Source organism: Chinchilla lanigera, unplaced genomic scaffold (assembly GCF_000276665.1).
Source record: "Chinchilla lanigera isolate Chin_1 unplaced genomic scaffold, ChiLan1.0 scaffold00032, whole genome shotgun sequence".
In the NCBI taxonomy this organism is placed as follows: domain Eukaryota; kingdom Metazoa; phylum Chordata; class Mammalia; order Rodentia; family Chinchillidae; genus Chinchilla; species Chinchilla lanigera.
Window position 1 is genome coordinate 13,161,191 of NW_004955433.1, and position 17,917 is coordinate 13,179,107.

Consider the following 17,917-nt stretch of genomic DNA (forward strand, 5'->3'; position numbering starts at 1 on the left):
TAGCCTTCTCCTGAGACACAAGGGCTTTTCCCACCTTCCTGGCCTCACTGTCCCAAGTGGGATCCTTGTGCACTGAGTGGGGCCGAGTATTGAAGCTGACTTCAATTCAATGTTCTGTCCATCCATGACCACATAACTTGGCTGTGCATCTCCACACAGGGAAGTGTGTCCCTGGAAGGTCACTGTCGTGTCTCTGACCCCTGGGAGAGGCAGGGGTGACCGACGATGAATTCTCCCTAACACTGTCACCACCAAAAATCCCACCCAGCCTGGACCTTCCACCACCTGCCACTGTTAAGACTCCATGTGGGCCTTCCAGTCTTCCCAGCCTCCTCCTCATGTCTCATTCCTTTAGGGTGTGGCCATCTAGTCTGATGAATACTCCATCGAGAGGACATGGGATGTGGGAAAGGCCTGGAACCAAGTCGCAGGGGCTAGGTTCTGAGTTCTTAGGGTCGTACTCATCTATGTAACCTCTGATGTTTTGTGTAAATTGGAGGAGTCTACCTGGTTACCTTGGAGGAAGGGGAAAGAGCGTGGTACACAATGGGGAAGGGAAGATATCACCAGATGCTGAAGGCTTGGACAGATGTAGAGAGTGAAGTGAAGGACAGGAGAGGAGAAACGATGTTTGGAGGGAAGAAAGGTTGGCCCTGAGGGCGTGGGAATGGGTAGGTGAGCCTTACAGAGGGAAGAACTCCAGCTGTGCAAGGAGGGGGCAGGGAGAAAAGGCTCTGACTGAGAGAGTGACTCTGCTAGAGTTCAGAAATACATCCAATGGGGATTCTACTTTCCCAGTCAAAAAAGCTGAATGGCCTTGCTGAGAAGAAGGAGCTCAGGGAAACAGGCATGAAGAAGTGGGGAGGACGATGTAGGGAGCCACTGAGCCTCTGCAACAGAACTGGCAAAGTGTGTGCCCTGGATCCAGCTTGGATCCAAGTCCCAAACTCACCTTCCCATCCCTCACTTGCCTGCAATTCATGACAAGATATTTGGCCACTGTTGGCATCATTCTTTAATCTGTACAGTGAGAATATCACTAAGAGGAGAGGGAGGAGAAGGAGGAGAAGGAGGAAGAGAATAAGGAGGCACACTTCTAAAGGACGTGCTTTAGGCAGGTGTTTTCTATGTGTGGCCCACAGAGTATGGCCTACTGCCTATGCCACTGTCACTAGGTAGCTTATTAGTTCAGGGTCCTGGGAAGGAGAACAGAGCTGTAGCAGATCAGACTGAGTGCAACATTCCCCAGCCCCTGGCTTCACTGTGCTGAGACTTCATGACCATTACCTTGAAGAGGGAACAGCCCATGCCTCTATCCCCATGCCCACCCCACACATCCGCTTTGGGGTCTTATGGATGCAGCTGGTACCTCCAGGACCGCACCCTAGGCAGCAAACATGAAGCAGTTCTTACTTTTCCGTCACTCAAAGGGTGACACAACTCCCGGAGGAAAGACAGCTTAGCCAGGAAGTGGCCATGTGTTTTGCTCTAGACATTGTCAGACCAGGGCTAATGAAAGAAGGCATTTCTGTGGGGCAGAGTAAGTGCAAATCAAGTCCTTAAGGCTACTCTCAGCCTGGTACAGTTCTTATGAAATACTTGTCCCTAATACTGGATTTCTTAAAAACAAGAATAAACATGTCATAAACATGGAGATCCTTGACCCCCCTGGAAAACACGCTGGATCCAAATTTCTGGAGTGGGGCCCAGGAATTGTCACTTTTAAAATCAACGAGACTGGTGAGTTGTGAACATAGTAAAAAGGCACTTCTGCTTCTAGGATGAAGCAGTGACCTTTGAGGACATGATCGCTACTTCCATCACAGACCCTTGATAAATGTGATCCTTTGACTATCTGCATTTTTCAGGTGGGGAAACTGAGGTTCAGAAAATGAAGATTACCCAGCAGGCAAGTAGCGATGCTGAACTTTGATAACATTTTTCTTAAACGCCAAAGGCCGCACACATAATTATTATACCAATCCATATTTGTTATTTAATTCTAGTCTTGAAATTGAAGTTAGATAAAAGTAATTTAAAATACTGGAAAAGATACTGGCCTCCCATAAACATAGAAGAACTAAAATTTTTTTGTAACAACCACAGCAACAAATAAGCCATATATTATATGGGTACTGTTTTAAGTGCTTTATATATATTCACTCATTTAATCATTTCAATACTTCTATGAGGTAAGCACTGTTATCATCAACATCAACTTACCCACTTTACAGATGAAGAAACTAAGATACAGAGAAATAAGGGAACTTAGCTAAAATTTCACAAGCATTCAGTGGTGGAGCCAGGATTAAAATTCAGGCAATGTGGCACATAAATCCATGCTTTTACCCTCTGCACCATTCTGCCTTTCCAAGCTGCAAGAAAGCTTAATTTGGTAAGTTTCTCAGGAATAGATATTGGACAGCCAATGACTCATGTAAGAAGGTAGGGTAAAAATCACATGGACCTCATGTTTTACTGGTAAAGTCATTAAGAAATGTTTCCAAAGGACAAAGAAGAGAGGGTACAGGAATTAAAGGCAATATTTTTAAAGGATTCTGAGGTGAATTTCATGTGAGAGTCTGAAAATTCCTCCAAATTCTATTAAAATGCATGTTATATTAAAGAAGATAAATAAATGAAGATATATACTTTGTCCTCGGATGAGAAAATTGAAAAGACATCAGTTGCCTCTGAATTAATCTAAATAGTAAATGCAGTTACCATTGAAATTCCAATGGGATTGTTTGAGGAATTCTACAAGCTAATTCTGAAATATGGAGGGAAGAGTATTGTCAAGACATTTCCAAAGAAAAAGACCCGAAGAGTATTGCTTCATCAGATAGGAAATCTTACTATAAAGCAAAGTGGGAATGTGGTATGGCTCAAACACACCAATAGAATAGAATAGTGAGGCAAGGAAAAGTTTGACTGCACAATGAAACTTTAAGAGAGAGAATTCTCTGCTGAGAAGAGACATAACCACTTAATTACTAAATCAGGACAATTCCTTATGTTATTCATGTGAAAAATAATGAAGCCAAATCCCTACCTCACACCCTGTAAAATAATGAACTCCTAGAGGATTAATGCCATGGATATTAAAGGCAAAACTAACAACTTTTAAAATATAATTTAGGGAAATATTAGGCAGGAAAGAATTTCTTAAACTGAACATTCATATATAAATTAAAAGAGAAGATTAATACATTAAATTATAATGAAATCAATAACCTATCAAAATCATCATAACTAAAGCAAAACCTTACACCACTCCAAGTAAAGATGTTTGCAACATAGTAAACATATAGATTAGTACCCAGAATATTTTATTAACTTCTTTGAATTACAAAAAAATAAAAAAGTAGAAAAGTGTGCAAACAACACTTGTCACCACTTCACAGAAGAAAAAAAAAAACACAAATGACTTAAAACCATGTAAGAAGATGCTTTACACAGAGTAATGCAAATTAAATGGGTAGCGGGGGTTGAAGAAGAATGCTGAGGGAGGAACACAGGAGACCTTGTGGGGAATAAAAATGCTTTATTTCCTAACCCGGAGGGTTGGGCAAGGTCTTACATGTGCACATAATAATTCAGTGGTGCAGGGCTATCATCTCAATAGCTCTGGCAGCTGGGGCAAGAGGATATCACGTTCAGGCAATTTGGTGAGACTTTGCCTCAAAATAAAAACCAAAAAGTATCTGGGAATGTAATTCATCAAATCCTTATCTTCTGTTCCCAGTCTCTCTCTCTCCCTCTCTCACTCTGTCTGTCTCTGTCTCTGTCTCTGTCTCTGTCTCTCTCCCACATCTCTGTCTCTCAAACACACACAAAATTAAAACTACTATAAAATACCATTTCACATTCAAAAAATTACTGAAAGTTAAAAGCTTAGATGACACCAAGGGTTAGTGAAGATATGAAGAAATTAGAAATGAAGGTAGAGTTGTTGTTCTGCTGCTGGAGAGAGTTGTGATTGGACAGTCACTTTAAAGAGTAGTTTGACATTACTTGATAAAGCTGAATGAACACATACCCTACACACCACCAATGCACTTCTAAGAAGAAGTGCTGGGAAAACTGTTCTACGTGTATATAGGAGATATGTGAACAGGTTTGTGGACAACATTGTTTGAAATTTAAAAAAATCTAAAAGCAATACAAAAAATCCAAATGCTCTTCCTATTAAATAAATAAAGAGATAAACAGTTGTTATTCATGCAATAGAATGACAACAATAAAATGAACTAGTTATATGGCCAACTCCGTCATCACGAATAAATCTTAAAAACATTACACTGACCCAAAGAAGCCACAGAATAGTATCCATAGTGTGATTCCTTTCACACAAAGTTCAAACAAGATTAAAGCTAAACAATGTCTTTTTAGGAATGTATGTATAAGTGGCAACAATATAAAGAAAAAGAAATCAATGGTGACAGCTACATTCAGGGTAGTGGTTATTCTAGGAGTGGGGAGAGAGTGCAGGGAAATCCTGAGGAAGGGACACAGGAGATCTGGTGGAGAATGGAGATGTTCCATTTCTTAACCTGGAGGGCTTGGTGAGTCTTATATGTGCCTATAAAATTACAAGTATTATTTAAACTGTGAAGTGTTCATACATTTTTATGTATTTTTCACATATGATACACTTCATACTAAATTTTACAGTGTGCAGCGTGCATATTTCTGAGACAGGAGTCCATTTTTCATACAACTATCTCTCTATCTGAGTATCACCTGGTCATCTAACAGAAAACGAGTAGGCATGACTTTCTGAGCTCCCATCCATTCTGATATTTCCAGATGGACAGAGACCTCATGCCAGGCTGATCATGGTCCATTCCTGTCAGCTGCCTACGATCCCTTTCTGCCTTGGAGAGGAACATGAGCCAGGTATGAGATCTCTGTCCCTGTAACCTTTATGCCCCCTGTAAAGACAAACGCGCATCTGGGGACTTATGGGAGTAAGAGAAGGTCCTCCTTTCCTCCCTGGAGATTGAGCGTCTGGACACCTCCTTTGTGTTCTCCTTCCTTGGCTCTTCTAAGATATCATCTATCTGTTTTTCTTCTCATGGTCCGTCCCATCTTGCTGAGGGACATGACCATTTACCATAGAGCCTGAAAATAGCAGATCCCAAGTCAACCTGCAATGTGTTGGGTCCCAGCCTGGTGCCTTCTCTGCTATACCGTCTGCCACTCCTTTCTTTCTCTCCCCCTAGCAGCTCAGTCCCTGCCTTATCTGGTTTCTGTCAGGGGCTACAGGCCTCAGCTGGGGTTGGGTTGACAAGTCTGCAAAAAGATTCATTTACTTGTTTGCCTATATCAGACATGGGGCACTTGGGGTTTTATTCTGAATGACAAAGGAGTAATTGCAGAGAAAGAGTCATAGGATATGAACTTGTTTCTAAAAGATCTTTCTGGAAGCTGTGTAGAGCTCAGGCTTGGGAGGGAAAGGAGAGAAATGGGAGGAGCCACCCCTGAGAAGGCATCTCCGAAATACCAGCAGCAGGTGCTATGATTTAAATCCGAGAAGTCACTGCAGAGGTGTGGAAAAATGATATGATTTATTGCTCACAGAGTCTTTGCTGCAGGATTGGATGTGCAAATAAGAGACGAATCAAGGCTAAGTTCAAGGGGTTTGAGGAACCAGAAGGAAGAAAATGTCATTGTCTGGAGGGGGAGGGCTTGGAGGAGCAGGATTGTGTATAATCAGGAAGGGGGCTTCTGCTTTGGACATGGCCAGCTTCACATGCCTTCTATTACCTATATAGAGATGTCCAGTCGGCAGCTAGAAAAAGGCCCATGGGATTCTGGAGGGAGGTCTATGCAGAAGATTTAAATCAGACAGTTATCAAGGGATAGAAGCTTTTTTAAAGTGTCAATGCCTGAATGGTATCAGTTGAGTTAGAAGCTTCACAGGAAAGACTCTAAAGATTGAGCCACATCTGTATGGATCAAAGCATCAAAGATCCCTAGGGAATTTACAGGAAAGTGTCCTGAAGGAGACTGATTTCAGGTCATGGAGGTCTTGTATTGAGGGAACTTTCATGCTATTTGTAACTGCAGCACAATTTAGATCAATGACCGATAACCACAGGGCAGATCAGCTGCAATGAAATAGAGAGAAAGAGATGAGACAGAGAGAGAGAGAGACAGAGACAGAGACAGAGAGATAGAGACAGAGAGAGACAGACAGACAGAGAGACAAAGACAGAGACAGAGACAGAAAGACAGAGACAGAGAAACAGAGACAGAGAGACAGGGACAGAGACAAAGAGACAGGTAGACATTTGTCTCTCTCTTTCTTAGTTTCCTCACTGCAAAGGAGGAGAAGGTTGATAGTATCCTTAGGACCCAGCCCAGCCTGTGTTTCAAGGCCCTGGTGTCTGCATGGAAGTGGCCAGGGCTGGACTAACAGCACCAGCCTTCACCATGCATCTCATGGCCTCTGTCACCAAGTGCCATGGTAAGTGGAAATGACGCTTCCCCAGAGACCATGTTAACTCTGATAATGCTCCAGTCTCCTGCCCACCATTTTCCCTCAGGGCACCTGCAGGGGCAGGATACAGGGCACCGAGAGAAGCCACATGGCCCTATGGCTCTCAGAGCTGTGAGCCGGGAGTCTGGGCCGGACATGGAGGAGACGCCTTGCTTTCAGTCCAGCCTGGTATTCTCACTGCTGACCCCTTGATGTCTCTGAAGTCACAGGGGGACTCCAAGGACTTGCTGATTGGCTCTCTGATGGTGTGTATGTCGAGGGGAGACAAGCCTCTCTTTGCCCCTTCTGCAAATGTGTCCAAGGTGCTGCCCGCACCCTCTCCTCACTCACTGCCTGCCCACGCAGACCCACTCCAAAGGCTTCCTGCTGTCCGTACCTGCAAGCCTTTCTCCTATTTGGTGGAACATCCCAACCCCCGTCAGGCAGGCTGCAGATGCTGCTCAGCTGACACTTAATGGTTAAAGACTTGGCCTCCTTACCCTAGACTGAGCCAACCTGAGCTTTGCTGTGTGCCTCAGAGGGCACAGCCGCATGCAAACTACATGCCCACAGCAGTAACTGCTCCTTAATTAACCCCCACCAGCTTCCTTACCTTTCCTGCCTTGCTCCCTCACTTCTCTCCCAGCACTCCCAGGGATTGCCTCCTAAAAAAACTACTCACATTTAAATCTCTCTTTGAGTTTCTGCTTCTGGAGAAATCAAATATAAAACAATCCTAAGCATAGACAGCAAACTCAACCAAAGAATAGTATCTCTGCTAGTTCTATTTCATACATATTTTCTGAGGTTTTCTTCCATGTAACGGGATATGTCAGGCACTGTTCTGTCCCTCGCAGGGAAATCATACATATAACTGAGGATGTCACTGTCCTGAGAGGTGGTAATCAGGGAAGAGTTCACAGTGGAAGTCATGTGAGAGGTTTTAGAGATGAATGGGAGATTTCCAAGTAGATAAAAAGATAGAAAGAGCATATTTAAAAATCCAGTGGTGTGCAAAATGTATAAGCATAAGGGAACCAGTAGCAGTTTAGTATCTCCTATGTTGCTAAAAAATAAATCGTATTTTGGAGGTGGCAAAATGTTTAGGGAAAATGAAAAGGGAATTAGAATATAAATAGATATAATTGAATTGCTAGGCAGACTCTTGTCTGTTATGCTGAAGATGTTTAGATATTGTCTTGGAAAGAGTAGAGGATTTAAAAAATTGTAGGTTATCTTTTTTGGTTGTGTAAGTATCAAATGCTCATTATAGGAAAGTTGGCATATATAAAGAGACATAAAGAAGAAAATAAAACCACCTCAAATCCAGGGCTAATTAAATTACAGTGATGTGTTGGTGTGTCCCAGAGGAGTTTCAGGCAGAGAAGTCAGGTGAGCAGACCTGAATTTTTTTTTTTTTTTTTTTTTTTTTTTTTTTTTTTTTCCGGTACCAGGAACCGAACTCACAACCTTGCGCTTGCCAGGCAGGCACTTTTGCCGCTGAGCTAAATCCCCAGCCCCAGACCTGAATTTTAAAAAGAGGTCTGAAAGCTGGTGTTGATTCGGTGGCTGGGGAAATACTGGACTAGATGTGGGATGACCAATGAGGGGGCTGCTGCAGGGAACAATGGTGGGGCATTCTGTATGGGTGCAGTGGGAATACTGGAGTTTCACAGGGGTTTAGAAAGTGAGTTTCCCGGAATGTGATGACCACTGGACAGGGCACAAGGTATAGAGAAAGTGGGGAACATGACTCCTAGAGAGATTCTGAGTGTCTTCATCCATAAGTCGGTGAAGGGCACAAACACTCAGAGCAAGGAGACCTGGAGCAAGGATAATTTCAAATTTTCCACTTTCAAACTGTGAGACCTCAGACAGACCCCTCAAGTCCACAGAACCACAGTGTCCTGAACTGCAAAATGGAAAGATGATTCTTTCCTCACAGACTTATTGCAATGGTCTATATTCCAAAGGAGATAAATACCCTTGAGAGATGGAAATCTACGATTCCAGTTCTTGTCCTACAACCTCTGCTCCATCTGGTCCCTGGCCTCCCATTTCTGATTGCCGGTCCCCAGAAGGCCAGGATGGACTCACTGATCTCCAAGTTTCCCTTCCTCTCCTTTCTGCATCTGACCCAGAGGACCTCTGTCATGCTGGTTCCAGTGGTGAAAGTGGTGCAAACACTCACATGATTCATTCACTCATTTGTTCACTCACTTTCTCACTCATTCACTCATCTCACCACTAATTGATGCCCTGCTATGTTCCAGGTGCCAGGAACACAGTGGCATGTAGGACAGACAGGTCTCTGCTCTCATACAGCACACGTGCCGCTGAAGGAGAGATGCAAAGCAAACAAATAAATTTGGGTAGGGATGCAATGAAGAAAATAAGATAGAGTGTGTGATAGAGTGGTGGGGTATATTACATTAGAGAGGTTGAGAAAGGACTGCTGGACTGAGATCCGAACTTCTCAAGCAGAGGAAGCAACAAAGGTAAACGTCCTGGGAGTGGGTTTGAGCTCAGAGTATTGAAAACAGGAAAAATCAGTGTAGCTGAGCCTTTACAAACTGTTACCCCTTCCAGCCTTACCTGCTGATTCAACTCTACCTCACTACCATGCTTCTATGGGCACAACCAGTCCTGACTATGATGATTTGTGCAGCTCTATACCCTGGACTGGCTGCTCCTGGGTGGCAGGCACCACCTCCCTAGCTTCACTGGTGGCTCTATACCAGCACACAGCAGTGATCAGACTCTCCCTAATGGATGGGTAAATTAATTAGTGGATAAGGCAACCAGCCAGCTAACAACCACCAGGTCCAAGTGACTCAGGCTTTTATGTATGGAAATGTTACCATTTCAAATTCTTTCACCCCTTATTCAAACTGAAACCCCACCCCCTCATCCCTTGCCATGCTTTACTTTCTCATGGCAGAGATTACTTCCTCATCTATCATATAGTGTGTATTTTATGTTTCCTGTTTTCCCCATCTTCCCTAGCTGAGTGAAAATGATGTTGTCGGGAATATCTGAGGTTTTGTCCACTCATGGGACTCTAGACCCCAGTCCTCCACGTATGAGGTGGATGTGAAAACAAATGAGTGAAGAAACAAGTGAACGATCAATTCTCAGCCTCATAGGACAGGGTCACAATCTCAAAAGTTCTATTAGCCGCTGGAAACAGAGACCCGGGAAGGAAATACTGGGCTGTGACCTTTCAGCATCTCGAACCAGAAAAACAAAACAAAACAGACAATAACTGCCCAGTGGCTTGGGGAGGGGCACCAGTTCACAGTCCTGGGCACCCAGCAGAACATTCCCATTTTGTTCACAGACTCTGATTAGGTAGCTTAAGTAGCCTGATGGCAGCAGATGACAGCTCTGGTGCTCCTGGGTCGCTGCTTCTGTAGTCCCTTTTGCAGTCTCTTTCTGATGGGACTCGGATCCTAGTTTCGAGAATCTGTGGCTCTCTTCCTTTGGTCAGAAGTCAGAGCCTGGTGACTTTAGGAGCTGTGGGTGCTACTCGAGGAGAGATAGAAAAAGTAAGCACCCGGGCCCCCCGGGTCCCCGGAGTCCCTGGGAGCCTGGCCCAGCCGCCCGGGAGCCCGCGCCGCGCCCCCGCCCCTGCCCATCCCCGGCTGCGCTGTCAGTCTCCATTAGCGCTAACAGGCTCCAGACCGAGCGGGCTGGGAGCTGGGTTAATGCAATCGGCGCGTTACCTGGGGCACAGGCTACATTACCAGCCCGGCTCCCACCCGGTGCGGCCAGAAGAGCCAGCCCGCGTCCGTCCGGTCGGCCAGCTGCCCAGCGCCTCCGACGCTCCTCCAACAGTGCCCCAGTGCCACGCGGCTGAGCCCAGCCCGGTCACATCCCACCGCCAGCGTCCTGCACCCGGATCCCCCAGCTGCAGGACACGTGAGTGTCAGTGTCGCGGGACCCAGCTAGGTGGGCGGGGAGGACCCGGCCGAACCTCAAGAGGAGTGAGTGCCTGTAAGCTGAAGTGTAGACTTGTGAGTGCCTGGCTGTCGGAGGGCGCACACCCGCGCTGGGGCCCCTGGCGGCACTCGGGCTTTATTGGGTCCTCTCACTGTCCTGGAAAACTTCAGCTCCGGGAGCCCAGACCCAGACGTTTAGGGGCTGCAGAGCGCTGGTGAACTGTAGCGAGCGCCGCGGGGTCTTCAGCCAGACCCACAAGGCGCTCAGGGGCGTCTCCATTCCGAGTTCTGCCCCAGTCTGTCGCGTCACAACCTTTCTACATTTTTCCGACAGACGCGCCCCCTTTCTGGTAACTCTGGGTCTGCTCAGCGCACACGGACTCCAATGCCCCTAGTGCTCCTGGGTGGTCAAAGTTGGCGCAGGCAGGCAGGAGCCCTTGGTGACAACCTCTTCCTTTTCTACAAGCAGAGCTTCGACGTGACCCCGCAGTACACATGAAGTCCCTTTCGCCGGCCGCACCCATTCTTCTGGCGCGGATGAACCCGCAGGTGCAACCCGAGAACAGCGGGGCGGACCCGGACTCCTCGCAACCCTCTCGGGGATGCAAAACTGCGGAGCTGCTGGTAGTGAAGGAGCACAACGGCGTCCAGTGCCTCCTAGCTCCCCGGGACCTGGACGCGCAGCCTCGAGAGACCTGGGGCAAGAAGATCGACTTCCTGCTGTCGGTGGTCGGCTTCGCGGTGGACCTGGCCAACGTGTGGCGCTTCCCCTACCTCTGTTACAAGAACGGTGGCGGTGAGTGTGGGGTCAGGATGAGGCTTTGGACTTGGGAAGCCACCTGTCGTATAACGCTGGGCTGGAAGGGAAGCAAGGACACATGGGAGAACAAGAAGGAGGCAAGGGGGCAAGACTGGAGCTCCGGAAGGAATCAAACAGGCCTCATAGAGAAAGAAAGGTTGGAGTTCTTGGTGAAGCGAGAAATTGAGACAGGACCTTGGACAGGGATAGGTGCATGGGTGGAAGGATAGACTCTGGGGCACCTCTTTGGTTGAGGAACTCTGATCTTTGATGGTCCCCGGCAGTGGAGGTGGAGCTATGGAGAGCTCTTGAAGGGGCACCAGCACTGTAGAGGATGTGACAAACAGAGGCAAAGTGACCCTAAATCCAGCATTCTGAGTCCAGGAGCAGGGACCCCGAGCCAGGAGATGATCAAGCACTTGGGCTCCCTGAAATTAGCTAGAGAAGCCTTTGGGACAGACACACACTAAGAGAGGCCAGTGTTGGAGAGAATGCCACTCTCCAAAGGGCAGCAGTTTTGGCTCAGGAATCAGCATACACAGTGTAGGCAGGGATGGGTCAGTAGATGCCAAGAGCTGGCCTGCTCCTTGGGGCAGAAGACTTGGGTGATTAGGTGAAGCCTCTGGCCACATGGCAGGGTGAAGTGACAGAGGGTCTGGAGGATACAGTGGAACAGTCTCCTGGCCTTCCTCGGGTGGTCAGATTATCCACCTAAACTGGAATAATAGCCTCCAGGTCACCTGAGCCCCAAGGTCAGGATAAGGCAGATCCCCAGGTAAGCAGCTCAAAAGTCAGGGTTATCTGCCCCTGAAATGCCCAGATCATCCTAGTTTTGCCACTTTTTCTATGATAAAGTAAGGATACCCCTGCAGAGAGCCCCATGAAAGACCTTCCAGAGGAAGAAACTGAGCCAGTTCTGGAAACCTCTCTGTTCACTGGGGCACCCTGCCTGATGGTGGTGATGGCTCAGGACTTGAGCGAGGTCAGTGGTAGGGAGGGTGAGAGTTTAGAGATGAGGACAGGGGAAACTCTTGACCTTGGCCCACAGGGCTCTTGCTTTCAGACATACTCCGGACACTTACTTTGGAATAGACAAAGGGGGTGGACAGAGCAGGTGGCTCTGAGCAAAGGATGCTGTATGTGGAAGTATATGGTTCTCCTTCTGAGGGAGCAAGCACTAGGTTGGAGTTGGCAGATGAGAGTTTATATCTATGGTCTCCTCTGCCATCTCCTGAGATAAGTCTGCAACTGTCAGACAAGGCATCTGGGACAGCACACCTGAACTTCAGGAGAAGTTGGGGCCATGATTTGATCCCTGGGGGCCCTTGATATTCTGGGAGCTCAGCACTTGTGTCTGGCCCTAGGACGGTCAAGGATAGGCAGAAACGTGAGGAAAGGGAAATAGCACCAAGAGGGGAAATTTTCCACATTTGAGGGCCATAGCTTCTCAGAGGTTTTTGGGGAGATTTGTGCAATCTGGTTTTGGGGGCTCAAAGCAGGAGAAAACACATGTTCGCTATATTTTTAGTAGGCAGGAAGATGATGAATGAATGACAGATTGAGAAACCTTAGGACACGCCACTCCCATGTCCTCAGTGACCGTCTGAGACTGCCTGGCCCTAGTCAGCTGAAGTCACTATCATTAATCAGCAATATTTATCTAGGTCCACTCAGTGTGAAGCATAACGCTCAGCTCTGTAGGGGTCACCTAGATGTATGAACCAACACTTCTGCCTGCCAGGAGCTTTAATCACCAAAGGTCCTCATTGTCATGCTGGGACAAGTCCTTCCCATTGTTCTATCTGTTTGTTGAAACTAAAAGCACCCCAGATGGCCAATTTGACACATGAACTAGATAGATATTCTAGGGCTTTCACGGACACTGTGTTCATGTGGCCATCACCACTAGAGCTGTAGAACACTTGCTGTGCATGGGAGAGACTGGTGCTTAGGGGACAAAATGGAGCAAATTTGTCAGAAGTTCCAGTTTTAAGGGAAGGCTGACTGATCACTTCCTCTCCTAGGCTTGCTGGTTTTGTGGTGGCTCATCCTCAGTTGTTCAGTAATTTGTCTTTTTGTGCATGTCTCCCAAACAGGCTGGGTTACATTGAAGGCAGAGACTCTATCTTTTTCATCCCTGTATTTCTAATTCCTAAGTTAGGAGTACCTAGGAATTTGGTAGAAGGTGTTAATAAACTTTTCTATTGTCTAACTAGATTCATGGAGTGGTTTTACTGCTGTATTCAGAAAGAACACTAGAAATACAATGGGAATTAGTAAAGTGAAGCAGCATGTGTGTAGGGTACCTGGCACCCTAGATGTCAGAAGTCTTGGCTGTGGAATTCTGTGTTCCACTTTCTTGCTGTGTGCCTCTGAGCAACTCCTTAAGCCTCAGTTTCCTCATTTGTCACATGGAAATAACGGGGCTCAGTTCAGATCATGGTTGAGGACCAAATGTGTTCATGCCCATACAGAGCCTGGCATGGAGTATGGCTTAGGAAATCTGGTTATTGTCTTCATTAGCATCATTAGGATGCTAGTAGGAGGGGAGAGGTAGTAAGTGCTGTGAAGGTTTGCGGGGGCTTAGGAAACACTGAGGGGAGGTTGGCTGTGATTGGAGTTCAGCTGCTCAGGACTGGAAGGGCACGGGCAGCCTTGGGAGGGGAGGCAGTACTCAGGCAGTGCTTTGGGGCCTGGAATGCATGAATTGTCATCTCAGAGTGGGAGTTCAGGTTGCCTGAAGGGCAAGACAAGAAAGATAAGGGTGGAGAGGTAAGTTGAGGCTGCGCTGCATTGGATTTGAATGCTAGGCTAAAGCATAAGGATGCTATACTGATGAATTGCTATTTCTGGTTAGCATGTCTGAAATTAGCATGGGGGAGCAGGGCAGCCCCCAATCTCAGAGTATGCAGCAGCTCCTATTCTAACTTACCGATCACCCCTGCAGTGATGTTTAGCTGGCTTGATCTGAACCCTCCCAGCTATTCCTTGTGAATCAGTTCTCATTCTGTAATTCCTAAGTCAGTCTCAGAGATAGCCAAATGGGTAGCCTGGAAGTCCTGCAATTGTGAAAGTAGCCCCAAGACTTGAGTTTAAATCCCAGATCAGCTACTGTGACCTCAGGCATTACAGAGTCCCTCTCTGAGCCTCAGATTCCCTCATAGAGAGGGACATGATCTTAGATGACTCTGCAAATTAATTTGTCTCTGATGCCCCGGCTTAGGGCTATACCCAAGCCAGGTCTTAACGACCCTGTTCTGTATCAGTCCCCAGCCTGTGTGCTCTCCTGATACCAACCTTAACAGAAACTCTCCAAGTCTGAGCATTTGTGCTGGCCCAGACTGGGAGCTGTTCTGAAATGATCCAGGTGCCAATTGTTTAGACCTCTGGCTAATATTTTCTGAATGAATTACTGGGAACGAGCAACCTGTCTGAACATCTTCCTGAAGACCATGTTAGGATGACAATCTGTGGAAGGGCACAGCCACTCTCAGAAATTTCAGTGCTTTGTTCAGAACTTTCTCAAGTACCTAGTTCCCACGGGCAGGCAGTTCAGGCAGTGGGGACTTTTTCCAGCATGGTATTTTCCCTCTGAACCTGTGATGTTGGTCTTTGCTGGTCCCTGAAGAGAAGCAGGCAAATGGGCTGGGTGAGCACGTCTGGTTCCCTGCAAGGCAAGAAGTCACTGTGAATTATGCTCTGCATGTAACTTCTTCCTCTTCTCCTCCTCTTCCTCTCTCTCCTTCTCCTCCTCTTCCTCCTCCTTTGCCTCCTCCTTCTTTTGGAAACACGCTGACTGCTCTAAACTGTACCTTGTGGTGACTTATACAGCTTTTAGCCTTGAAGGGATGTGGATTTGAATCCAACTCTGACATTTGCTAGAAATGTGTCCTTGGACAAGTTGCATGCCCTCTCGATCTGAACTTCAGTTTCCTTGTACAGAAAGGGAAATAACCACAGCACCTTCCTATAGTGTATGATTACACCAGATAATATGTGCAAAGTGCTTGAAATGGTGTAACATAATGGGAGCTCGATAAATTTTCATGCTCTTCTTTCATTTTTGTTTGATGACACTGACTACATGCTAAATCTAGAAGTGGGATGATATCCTGATTTTCGAGGGAGGAGAATTTATCCCGAGAAGAACTTGATGAAGGTTAATAAGGCTGAAATGTCCTGCGTAAGTCTGAGGCCTGAGCATGGCACAGTGATTCAGGAAACAAGAGCTGAACTTTGTTTCACATGCAGACAGCCTAACCCTGTCTCGCTGTGGATTTCTCGCCTGCAAAGTGAGATTCACAATCCTGCAAGTAGTCCTATGGGTCTCATGAGATGTTGACTTCCCATCCTTCTTCAAACAGGCTCAGGGTCATAGGTTCTTAGGAAGTATTTTGGCCAAAGTACCTGGGATTGAGGTGGTGCCTGGTACACAAAACTGGGGTTCCACAACTCAGTACCTTTATATGCTGTCTGGTGGGTCTTTCACCCTGGAGCTTGCAGAGCCGACATTGATTGTTCAATTTAGATGTACAATGAGCTGGCCAGCTGGTGGCATGCTCCAGCTGGTGAGTTTGTGCAATCCTTTGTAGGAATGATGAGGAACGTATCTAGGACCTCAGTCTGGGGTCACCAGCATGATTTGGCCTATTGACTGAAATAGGTCTATTGGCCAAAAGATCTGGAGAGGACACAGCTAATGAAAGCCCCAACAAAAAATGATTTCTTAGAGAAAAACATTGCATTCTGTCCTGTGGGTCTAGACTCAACTGCCTCAGCAAGGACTAAAACACAGAACAAAGCTGGAGGTGGTGGTGCAGGCCTGTAATACTAGCCTCTGGGAGGCTGACACAGGAGGATCACCAAAAGTTCAAGGCTAGCCTGAACTACACAACCCTGGGGCTTTCTTTAGCTATATTTTCTATGTAACTCACTTCTGGAATCTGTTTATTTAGCCCAAAATTACGTACTAAATTATTACCATATGCCGGGAATATAGAGATGAGCAACAGACAATTCTTGCCTTTAGAGAGCTCGTCGTCTACTGGAGATATCCTAAATGTTAATGCCACTTTATGTTCCAAATGAGGGAGATGAGGTTCTATTCTGCTCTTTGTTGATCACATTCTTCTTCACCACATAGCTCTGAACCCTCCAGGCACATGACTTGTTCCTTTTAAAGAGACCAGAAGGGAGCTGGGAACCTAAAATTGCTCAGAAGATGTAGCCCCAGCACCAGTTTCCCTGAATTGCACCCCATTCTTCTCATTAGATTAGCTGGGTTTCATCTGCTGGGGACTGGGTATGTTTCTTTTCTGAGCCTGTTTCTAGGTCTCAAGTCTAAGGCAAGGGGTTGGTTAGGAGGTGATAAAGGTGAAGGGGAAGATGAAGGAGGAGTGATTCTTCTTCTTTAGACCGGAAGGGCCAGTTTTCATCATTTTGTGTAGAATTTCTTCTTATGACACTAGGAATTTGTGCAGTGTAGATGGTTTATGCAGATGTTCCTGGCTAATCACTGAAGTCCAGGGAAATAGCAAAGACACCATTTGGGCCGAAGTTATAGGGACCTGAAGCCAGCTAACAGGGCCCTTAGTAGTCATCAAGGGCCCCAAGGAGATCATCCTGGGGCAGAAGGATAGAGCAGGTTCTACATGGCTCAGCCATCCTATCCCTAGAAGAAGGTCTCTGTGTTGCTAAACATGAATGATCTGGGCTTGGTCTATTATAGGAACAGAGAGTCTTCCTGCAGAAAGGGTCATGGCAACCCAGCTATGAAGGGCAAACCCTCTGGGAGGACCCTACACCTGATGCTGAAGGCATAAACAATTTTGTTAGGGAAGACTCAAATGTTTTGCTCTCCACATATGTGAGAGAGAGGAGACTAGATAGGAAGCAGCAAGTGTAGCTGCAGGGGAGATATAGGGAAGCAAAGCCAGCAGCACTGGCCAGAGGGGGAGGATGGACAGTGGGGCAGTCTCAGCCAACCCCACAGGAGGTTTTGAAGCTCAGATGAGCTCTCTGACTTGTTGGGAGTTGAGGTGAGGGGCTGGGACTTTACGCCCTGGTGTGATGAGGCGTTGGATACTAGCTGCTGTAGGAAGGGATGTGGCCTTGTGTGAGGGGGCTGTCTTCAGTGAAGATGACTCCCTAGGGACTTGTAGCTAAAGGCTGAGCGCTCCTTGATACTAGTGGAATAGGTCCTTCATTCTTGAGGGGGGCTCGGCACAGCTCTAGGGGAGCCCCTTTAGGAATGGTCTGGGGTCTCTGCTGTGCTCTTGCTTGTCATCAGCATTCTTGTTTGGATAGAAGGGAGAGGGTAGCTGGCCTTACTTGGCATGGGGATATACGGGGTCCAAAGAATTGTCTCAAGACCTAGACTGCTAAGCCTCTGGCTGGTGTGCATGGCTGTGCCCTGCAAAGGGTCTGGCTACTGTCAGTCACACAGAGAGCCTTTACTTGCTGTCTCCAGTTGACAAAGGTGTGTCCCATCAGTGCTGTGGGCTGTGACAGGGCACAATTCCCAGCTGCGGAGCATTCAACAAGTGTCTGGCTCCTCACCTCTGTTATCTCCAAGTATCACACCAAATCAGCTGCTCAGGTATTATTGTCTTGATTTACAAAGGAGGAAGTGGCTCAGGCATTAAGAAAGTACATGTGGGGGGCTGGGGATTTAGCTCAGCGGCAAAGCGCCTG

At 46.8% G+C, this 17,917-nt stretch overlaps 1 protein-coding gene across 3 annotated transcripts in view; it reads left to right on the forward strand.

Moving 5' to 3' along the window:
* The first annotated feature begins 9,795 nt into the window (after positions 1-9,795).
* The window catches only part of Slc6a2 (solute carrier family 6 (neurotransmitter transporter), member 2), a 45,285-nt gene continuing 37,163 nt past the window's right edge, over positions 9,796-17,917 (forward strand). Inside the window, exons 1-2 of one of the 3 annotated variants that reach the window (XM_005388321.2) lie at positions 9,796-10,405; positions 10,895-11,221. In XM_005388321.2, coding sequence (XP_005388378.1) covers positions 10,192-10,405; positions 10,895-11,221 — 541 coding nt within the window. In that variant the 5' untranslated portion in view covers positions 9,796-10,191. Of the gene's footprint in view, positions 10,406-10,894; positions 11,222-13,924; positions 13,997-17,917 lie in introns of those variants that run through there. The other 2 variants (XM_005388320.2, XM_005388322.2) reach the window with 2 other exon arrangements.